Source organism: Dipodomys ordii, unplaced genomic scaffold (assembly GCF_000151885.1).
Source record: "Dipodomys ordii isolate 6190 unplaced genomic scaffold, Dord_2.0 Scaffold101, whole genome shotgun sequence".
Taxonomy (NCBI): Eukaryota; Metazoa; Chordata; class Mammalia; order Rodentia; family Heteromyidae; genus Dipodomys; species Dipodomys ordii.
Window position 1 is genome coordinate 3,514,226 of NW_012267317.1, and position 9,393 is coordinate 3,523,618.

Genomic DNA, 9,393 nt, shown 5'->3' on the forward strand with positions numbered 1-9,393 from the left:
ATGATCATGGTGATGGTGGTGGTGATGGCGGTAGTGATGGTGGTGGTGATGGTGATGGTGATGATGGTAGTGGTGGTGGTGGTGGTAGTGATGGTGTTAGTTATGATCATGGTGATGGCGGTAGTGGTGGTGGTGATGATGCTGATGGTGGTGATGGTGGTGGTGGTGATGGCGATGATGGTGGTGGTGGTGGTGGTGGTGGTGGTAATGCTGATGGTGGTGGTGGTGGTGGTGATGGTGGTGGTGATGATCGTGGTGATGGTGGTGGTGATGGCGGTAGTGATGGTGGTGGTGATGGTGATGATGGTAGTGGTGGTGGTGATGATGCTGATGGTGGTGATGGTGGTGGTGGTGGTAGAGATGGTGATGATGGTGCTAGGGTCGCTAGGCTCTGTAAAGGGCCCTTGGCATCCAGGGTGGTGTAGCCTGTGCACCGCATAGAGCCTCAGGGGTACAAAAGATGCAGGTCCCTCTTCAGGACAGGATCTCCGAGGGGAGAGAGCATGGGGAGGCGAGTGGGGATGGCATGGGGAGGAGGGTAGTGGGGATGTCAGGGAAGGGCGATGGCTGGGTGGAGGCAGTGTGGGAAGAGGCCTGCGCAGGTGTGGGTGAGGAGCAGGCTGTGGACAGACCCGCGCTGGCTCAGCCGGTCGGTGCCGTCCTGTCTGTCTCGAGAGGCAAGGCAGGCACTGGATGGAAAGAGGGGTGCAGGAGGAGCCAGGCCTCCAGCAGAAGAGGGAGGGGAGCTGCAAGGAGGTGCAGGGGAGAAGACGCGCCCCTCCCCCCAGGGGACCCTGAATCAGCACGCTGGACGGGGCAGGCTGGACCTCAGGGGGCGCGGCCCGTGGCTGGGGGGGCGCAGGGGTCCCGGCCGGGGCTTAGCACGGCCGACAGCACTAAAGCGCCACTGCCAGGCCAAGCAAATCTTTTGTGTGTGGCGGCGCTGAGCCAGCAGGCGCCCCGGGGTATAATAACCGGGTCCCTGGGCGGCCAGAGACTCGCCATGGCGCAGCGCTCAGGGAAGGTGAGTGGCCGCCGGCCCGCAGCCTCTCTTGTCCAGGGGGTGGAGAGGGGGAGAGCTGCCTTGTGCACTTTTTAGGTAGGATGGCCTGAAGCGCTGGCTTGTCTTTTGAGCTAAGTGGGCAATCTCCATTGACTGAGGGCCTCAGTGTGCACCTTTTGCATCCCCTTTCTCTTACTTTGCGTGTGTGCATGCATGCGTGTGTGTGTACGTGCGTGCGTGTGTGTGTGTGTGTGTGTGTGGTCTTGGAATTGTAATTCAGGGCCTGGGCACTGTCCCTGAGCTTTTGTACTCAAGGCTAGCACTCTACCACTTGAGCCACAGCTCCATTTTGGGCTTTTCGTGTGTGTGTGTGTGTGTGTGTGTGTGTGTGTGTGTGTGTGTGATTCCTTGAAAATAAGAGTCTCATGGACTTTCTTCCCCAAGCTGGCTTTGAACCTGGATCCTCAGATCGCAGCCTCCTGAGTAGCTGCGATGACAGGTGGGAGCCGCCCGTGTCTGGCTGAGTGCAATGCACCCCTTCTGTTGTTCTCCCCCAACTAACCCCCCTGTCAGTCTTCCTAACCCTCACCCTAATACCCCCACCTACTGGGTCAGGAGCAGGAAGGGTTCTAGCTCAGGGCAGGGGAGCCCTGCAGCACCCCTTCTCGGCCGAGGTGTCCCTGGGAGCTTTTCTTCCCCACGGTCTCTTCAGGGACCCTCCTGTCCTTTTCTTGGCTGAATGCTGAGATCTAAGGGATCTCCAAACCCTGGGTGCTCAGGTCTCAGGCAGGAAGAGTAGCCATGTGTCCTCTCTTCTCCTCTGTCCTCTCTTCTCTTCTCTACCTTCGCAGTCCTCTGGTCTGATGAGGCCTGTGCTGTTTGATGGCTCAGTCATCAGTGGTGAAGCTTCACCGATCTGTCTGCACGGGCAAGGCTGCTCGTCAGTAACTAACAGGGCCAGGCCCACAGCAGCAGGTGGAGGGAAAGAGCCAAAGGCTAAAGGTGCCCGGCCTTCCGAGCGTTTGCTCACCGGTGTGGCTTTGGCCAGAAGCAAGGGGCCATCCTGTGGGTTGGTAAAATTCCAGATCTGGCACTGGCCTGTCACCAAGAGGAATGCCTGGCCTTCTTAGAAACAGAGACCCGAGGCAACACACATGCTAGCCGCGGGGGCCTGGCTCTCACAGGTTCTGGTCTTCCAGGGAGAGCTTCCGCACTGGGAACTGGAAAGTTTGGAAAAATAAATGTGGGGTTGGGGGCGATGCGTTGTGGATGAAGTTTATTCTTCTGCCAGCATTTCCTCTTGGCGCTTTATGCCTTACCAATGAGCCAGGGTTGGTGTGCGCGAATGCAGGGCAAGTCCCTGCGAGAGTGAGTGCAGTGTTGGCCCCCGGGGCGGGGCGGGGCGGGGCAGCGCTGGGGCCTCGGTCCTCTGCCCGATCAGCAGGGGGGATGAGCGAGGCCAGGTTTGGGGCTGGGGAGTTTGGGTTCCACGGCCTCTGTCTGAGTCACTGCGCGTGGCCTGCCTAGATCACGCTCTACGAGGGCAAGCACTTCACTGGCAGGAAGCTGGAGGTTTTTGGGGACTGTGACAACTTCCAGGACCGAGGCTTTATGAACAGAGTGAACTCCATCCGTGTGGAGAGCGGAGCGTGGGTCTGCTTCGACCACCCTGACTTCCGGGGCCAGCAGTTCATCCTGGAGCACGGCGACTACCCCGACTTCTACCGCTGGAATGGTCACAACGACCACATGGGCTCCTGCCGGCCTGTCGGCATGGTGAGTGGCCACAGGCTGGGACGGACAGGTCAGGCCCTCCTGACCCCAACATCTTCCACACCCAGAGAGTCCTGCCCAGACCTAATCCCTGGCACAAGCGCACCATGTGGGGACCAAGTTGGGGAGCCCCTATGAGTTTCCAGGGAGCCAATTTATATCTAAACATGTAGCCAGGCACCAGTGGTTCACGCCTGTCATCCTAGCTACTCGGGAGGCTGAGATCTGAGGATCACAGTTCAAAGCCAACCTGGGCAGAAAAGTCCATGAGACTCTTTTTTTTTGGGGGGGGGGGGATGAGGTCCAGTCGTGGGGCCTGAACTCTGGGCCTGGGCACTGTCCCTCAGCTCTTCAGCTCAAGACTAGCGCTCTACCACTTGATCCACAGTGCCACTTCGGGCTTTTTTCTTTTTGCTTATGTGGTGCTGAGGAATCGAACCCAGGGCCTCAGGCATGCAAGGCAAGCGCTCTACCACTGAGCCACCTTCCCAGCCCCCCCATAAGAATCTTATCTCCAATGAACCATTCAGGAAACGGGAAGTGGTGCTGTGGCTCAAGTGATAGAGGGCTAGCCTGAAGCAAAAGAAGCTCAAGGACAGCACCCAGGCCCTGAGTTCAAGCCCCAGGACTGGTAGACACACACACACACACACACACACACACACACACACACACTAATCTAAGTTTGGATTTTCAACTGGATGGAGGATCATCAGCAAAAGGAAGGCTGGTGTGAACACTGCGTGGAATGGGGCCCAGTGGCCCCTCCCAAGGGAGGGAGCAGGAGGAATCCAAGGCCGCGGGCCAGGCCCTCAGACACGCACAGGTGGCCGCCGGCCCCAGCATGGCCTGCCGCTCACCCCAGCTTTCCTGTGTGCTAGTGGTTTGGGTGAGGAATGGCCTCTTCCACACACTGAGAGAGCCTGTCTGCCTGTCCTCCTGTCTGTCAGTCCTCTGTGGCCCTGTGATCTGGGGCTCTGGGAGACATGAGGAGAGTCAGGTCAGGCCCCTCTCTGCGTGGGCCCCTCTCTTGTCCGTGTGTCTTACAGAATCAGCCGGCCTCGTATGAATGCCAGGCCATGGACTTGGGGAAATGAATGAACGCGGCTGGCCTGGCTCTCGGATAATGCTATTTGTATGGCTACCTAGAGTGGGCAGCTTGTGAATGCTGTTCCCATAGGAACCATCCCTGGTGCCATCTGGGGTGGGGACGTGGGTGCAGCCTCCTGTGTGCGGAAGGAGGAGACTGCGTCCAGAGGGACTTCAGCCAACCCCGTCCGTTATTTGTTTTAGATCAACGCTTTCAGGTTTTGAGAAAAGGCTCTATTGCCTTTTCTAAAGCGTTGTTATCTGAAGGCCTGTCCGTGGTTTCCCTTCTTCGCCCTGGGCGAAGTTGTCAAGGCTGGGGAGTGTGTTAGTCTGGCGGGGGCTGGAGCCCGGGCTCAGCACCTGACTCGAAGCCCTGCTCCAGCAGCCTCTCAGCCACCTGGTCCTGCATGGATTTCTTGGTTATAGGAAAGTAGAAATCAGAGAAGTGCATCCATTCAGTGGCTCTGAAGATTTTTCTTTTTCTTCGTGGCATTGAGGTTTAAGCTTAGTGTGGAACTGGCTCGGCTAGTTCCCTATCTCTAAGCCATACCTCTAGCCTTGCTTTGGCTATTGTCTTGTGTTTTGGTCTGGGTCAGCCTGAACCTTGATCCTCCTATTTATGCTTCCCGCATCACTAGGGTGATAGGTATTTGCTACCTCCCCCAGTGTGTGTGTGTGTGTGTGTGTGTGTGTGTGTGTGTGTGTGTGTGTCTGTGTGTGTCTGTGTGCTGGTATTTAGGGCCTTTCTCTCTTTTTTGCTCAGCTTTTTCCCACTCTCGCATGGTGCCTTACCCCTTAAGCCACACCCACCATGCCAGCTTTTTGCTGGCTAATTGGCTATTAGAGTCTTTTGGATTTGTCTGCCTGAGCTGGTTTCAAACTGCGATCCTCAAATCTTAGCCTCCTAAGTAGCTAGGATTATAGCTATGAGCCACTAGAGCCCAGGTTAGCACTCTACTACCTTGAGCCACAGCTCCACTTCTGGTTTCCTGGTGGCTAATTGGGAATAAGAGTCTCATGGCCTTTCATGCTGAAGCTGGCTTTGAACAGTGATCCTGAGATCTCAGTCTCCCGAGTAGCTAGGATTACAGGCATGAGCCACAGAGCCCAGCTTACATCCAGCTTTTATTGGTTGAGATCGGGTCTTCAGAAATTTTTGACCGGGTTGCTCTATATCTGATCTCAGCCTCTAGAGTAGCTAGAATTCCAGAAGAAAGCTACCATTCCCAGCAGCTTTATAGAGTAATAAAGCCAGCTGGGAAGGTGGCCTCGTGGTATAGTGGTAGAGTGCTAGCTCTGAGCAAAAGCAGCTCAGGGACGGTGCCCAGGCCCTGAGTTCAAGCCCCAGGACTGGCAAAAAAACGCTTTTTGTCCCATAATGTCTCATGTGAAAGAACAGCACTGTATGTCCTGGGGCGGGGGGCCGGGGCGCTTGCCAGCCCCTCCGCTCAGCCCGGAGACCCTCGGCGTCCAGAACCCTGGTACACAGGATTGATAGGGAAGGGGGAGAGGGAGGGGCACGCCACAATCCCCTTCTTTCCTTCCTCTACTCGGCTGTGTCTTGGAGCACGGGGAGCACTTCCGCCTAGAAATCTTCGAGGGCTGCAACTTCACGGGGCAGTGTCTGGAGTTCGTGGAAGACTGTCCCTTCCTGCAGAGCCACGGCTGGCCCAAGAGCTGCGTCAACGCTGTCAAGGTGTACGGAGACGGCGCGTGAGTGCGGGCATAAGTGCGGGGGGGTGGCTGCCCAAGGCGGGAGGGGCGGGCACCGTGCCCCAAGCCTCACAGACCCCTGCCCCCGCCTGCTGCCTCCTCTGCTCCCAGACAAGTAGCCCAGCAAGGCTTCAGAGGGAGACACGGGGTCCCCAAGACTCCCTGTGGCCGCTCCTCCGTCCTGACGCGGGGGGGGGGGGCGCACTCTGCATTGGGTAGCGATGGCACTGGGTTTTGGGGGGCTGGGGAGGGAGAAGCCGCAGCAGCGGGAGCAGGGCCGGCCTGGGCTCTGTTGCTGGTGCTCACTCTCCTTGCCTGAGCTCCTCTGTGCACAGGGCCTTGAGCTAAAAGACTCACAAATTGGGGTCTGTGTCCCAGAGGAAGAAAAAGCCTTCAATAGCCCTGGGGCGCTGGGGCTGAAAAGCAGGAACTGTTTGAACCAAGTGAAGGCCAGAGCCCTCCCTTGGTCTGGGCCACAGGCAGCCTTAGAGATCAGAGCTGTGTGCAGCTTGGGAGGGCTTCCTTCCTGCCTGCCTGCCTCGTTCCCTCCCTCCCTCCCTCCCTTCCTCCCTTCCTCCCTCCCTCCTTTCCTCCCTTCCTTCCTGCCTTCCTGCCTTTGTCAGTCATAGGGTTTGGACTCAGGGCCTGGCGCTGTCCCTGAGCTCTTTTAGCTCAAGGCTAGTGCTCTACCACTTTGAGCCCTAGTGTCACTTCCAGTTTTTGAGTGGTTCCACACAGCTGTCCAGCGGGGCAGGGACGGGCAAGGGTCCCCGGGCTACCCTGGCGCCCCTGACCACCCTTCTGGCCCCCAGGTGGGTGCTGTACGAGGAGCCCAACTACCGCGGGCGCCTGTACGTGGTGGAGAGGGGCGACTTCCGCAGCTGCTCCGAGTGGGAGGCGCCGAGCGCCCGCGTGCAGTCTCTGCGCAGGGTGGTCAACTTCTTCTAGCGACCCCGGCAATAAAGGTCCTGAATGCCCACTGCGCCCGCCCAGTGCCTCCTGGGCCCCCCGGGGGGAGGCGCCCCTGGCCCTGGAGGGAGAACTGGGAGGCCCCGATGGATCCTGGGGTTCTTGCAGGACAGGGGGGGCACACACCTCACCTCACCCCTGAGCGGCTTTGCCCAGCGGCAGGAGGTGATGGACCCAGGGCCAGGGAGGGCCAGGTGCCGCCAGGATGCCCCCCCAGGCGCCCTCTCCTCCTGGGGGACCCCTGCTCAGTCAGCAGGGGGCGGGGGGTGCAGGCCAGGTCGGGGGCTGTGCCTGGCGGGGCCCAGTGCCCAGATCCCGCTGCCAGCCTCTCCTGACTCAGCGTTGCCGCTGCCAGCGTCTGCACCCGGCCTCTCGGGGTTTGTCCACCCTGGCCCATGCGTGCACCTCCCGGGGGAGACGCGCCCCACCGGCCCCGGTTCCACACCGGGACATCCTGCTGGGTTGGAGGCGCAGGGCTGGCGGGAGCCGGGGAGAGGGAGGGGGTGGACAGCCAGTCCCAGGGCTGGCCCAGCTCAGCCGGCTGGCCCTGCCGCACACGCCTCGCCCCGCCCCCCCACCCCTGCTCAGCTCAGCTCCCCTGGGAGTGGGGGAGGCCTCCTGGGGTGTCCCAGGACGGCCCAGGCCGAGCCTCGACATGGCGCCAGGCCTCCGGGAAGGGCAGGGCAGCCTCCTGCTACCTGGTAGCTGGGCTCACAGACACTCAGAGGGCTCGTGGGGTCCCGCACCTGCCCTTCCCGCCTGGCAACCACAGAGAAGCCGCTGACCAGAAGTGAGCTGAGGACACCCCAGCCGGACACCCTCCAACATAGACACCCGACATATGCGCATGCGAGCATGCGTGCGCGTGCGCACACACACAAACACACGTACACACACACACACACTATAGAAAAACTAAAAAAAGCCTGATGCCAGTGACTTGCACTAATAATCCTAGTACTCAGGATGCTGACAGCTGAGGATCTCAGTTCAAAGCCAGTCTGGGCAGGAAAGTTCATGAGATTTTTTTTTTTTTTTTTAGTTGGTTGTGGGCTTGAACTCTGGGCCCCATGACCAACAAAAACCAAAACAAGACAAAAGTTAATAAAAGTCAACCACAGGGCTGGGAAGGTGGCTCAGTGGTAGAGCGCTTGCCTTGCATGCATGAGGCCCTGGGTTCAATTCCTCTGCACCACATAATCAGAAAAAGCCAGAAGTGGCACTTTGGCTCAAGTGGTAGAGCGCTCGCCTTGAGCTGAAGAGCTGAGGGACAGCGCCCAGGCCCGGAGTTCAGGCCCCACAACTGAGGGAAAAGAAAGTCATCCACCTACCTGAGTTCAGATTCCTAGACCAGACTGTCCAGCATGCCACCAAAGGTGTTTGTTTAAAGTCACCCTCAGTGAACACGGTGGATCATTCCTTTAATCTTAGCTACTCAGGAGGCTAGGATCTGAGGATGGCAGTTCAAAGCCAGCCTGGACAAGAAAGTCTGTGAGACTCTTATCTCCAATTAACCACCAGAAAACCGGAAGTCGCGCTGTGGCTCACAAGGTAGAGCCTTAGAGCTGAGGGACAGCGCCCAGGCCCAGAGTTCCAGCTCCATGACCAACAAAAATAAAGTCATCCTCAGCCTTTCATTTCACTACCAGCCTGGGCATGAGCCGGCCGGCTGCGTACAGGGGTGTGTCTGCCGACGGGGCCTGACCCTTGCATGCCAGCCTAGTCTGCCACAGCTGCGCAGCACACCTCCACTCCTACTCCTAAGGCTGGCGCCATCCTGGGCAGTCTGGAGCTCACACAGGATCACGTGCTCGTAATACCATTTCCTGGAGCACTGACTTTACGGCAGGCTCTGTAATCGACAGAACCCGTGTAATTTTGCTGATAGTAACTCCAAGGCTGTGACGTCATCATCATCACCCCGTTCACAGGAGGTGTGATGGGCACAGGCTGGTTAAGTGTGTGTGCTGAGAGCACACAGCAGGTTCACACCCAGGCCTGGCAGACGTGGCAGCTGGGCCCACGCCTTCCATCGCTGACACGCACAGTTGGAGAACAAAGCCACCGGAAACCTCCGCCAGCCCCGGGCCTGCTCTGTGCTGGTAGCACGTTCGTTGTGCAAAGAGGCTTCTTTGCAACATTCCTTTTTTATTTTTGCTGGTCCTGGGACTTGAACTCAGGGCCTGGGCACTCTGTCCCTGAGCTGCTTTGGTTCAAGGCTAGCGCTCTACCACTTGAGCCACAGAGCCACTTCTGGCTTTTTCTGAATAGTTCATTGGAGATAAGAGTCTCACAGACTTTTCTGCATCGTGATTCTCAGATCTCAGCTTCCTGAGTAGCTAGGATTACTGTGAGCTGCCCGCACCGAGTTCATTGCAATATTTCTATCACACAGACAATGTACTTCTTCCTTCCCTTTCCTCCTTCCTTTCTCTCTCTCTCTCCCTCCCTTTCTCTCTCTCTTCTTTCTTTCTTTCTCTTTTTTTTGTGTGAAAATACTGTACAGAGGAGTTACAATTATATGGACAAGATAATGCGTACATTTCTTATCAAGCATTGTAGCCTCCTCCTTTGTTTCCCCTTCCCATCCCTTCCCATCCTCCCCCCCTCCCCACCCCCTAATCCTCCTCCCCCCTTTTTTATTTATTTATTTTTTATTCTTTTATTCAATCCTGTTTGGAACAAGCTCGAGTGCTATGCCAGACTGCAATGCAGTCTATGAGCGAGCTTCACTATCACTTTCCCTCCTTTACGACCACCAAGACCAGCATTCAGATCTGATAGGAAAGGGAGGAGGGTCTTTCCTTCTTTCCTTTCTTTCTTTCTCTTTTTTTTTGGGGGGGGGG

General features: G+C 57.5%; 2 protein-coding genes across 2 annotated transcripts in view; both read left to right on the forward strand.

Annotated features, from left to right (window-relative positions):
- Positions 1–1,003: 1,003 nt before the first annotated feature.
- On the forward strand, positions 1,004–6,526 carry Crygn (crystallin, gamma N). Its single transcript, XM_013027231.1, has 4 exons — positions 1,004–1,024; positions 2,531–2,779; positions 5,433–5,578; positions 6,391–6,526. The coding sequence occupies exons 1-4, from the start codon at positions 1,004–1,006 to the stop codon at positions 6,524–6,526; spliced, it is 552 nt and encodes a 183-aa protein (XP_012882685.1).
- Positions 6,527–6,752: 226 nt separating this feature from the next.
- Wdr86 (WD repeat domain 86) overlaps positions 6,753–9,393 on the forward strand; it is a 28,145-nt gene continuing 25,504 nt past the window's right edge. Inside the window, exon 1 of the mRNA XM_013027215.1 lies at positions 6,753–7,008. Coding sequence (XP_012882669.1) covers positions 6,753–7,008 — 256 coding nt within the window. The remainder of the gene's footprint in view (positions 7,009–9,393) is intronic.

What these genes read in the sequence shown, in the direction of transcription:
- Crygn (XM_013027231.1), top strand. Translation starts at nt 1,004, where the DNA reads ATGGCGCAGCGCTCAGGGAAG. An exon ending in TGGCGCAGCGCTCAGGGAAG is followed by an intron (nt 1,025 to 2,530) that starts GTGAGTGGCCGC and finishes TGGCCTGCCTAG; the next exon opens with ATCACGCTCTACGAGGGCAA. An exon ending in CCTGCCGGCCTGTCGGCATG is followed by an intron (nt 2,780 to 5,432) that starts GTGAGTGGCCAC and finishes TGTGTCTTGGAG; the next exon opens with CACGGGGAGCACTTCCGCCT.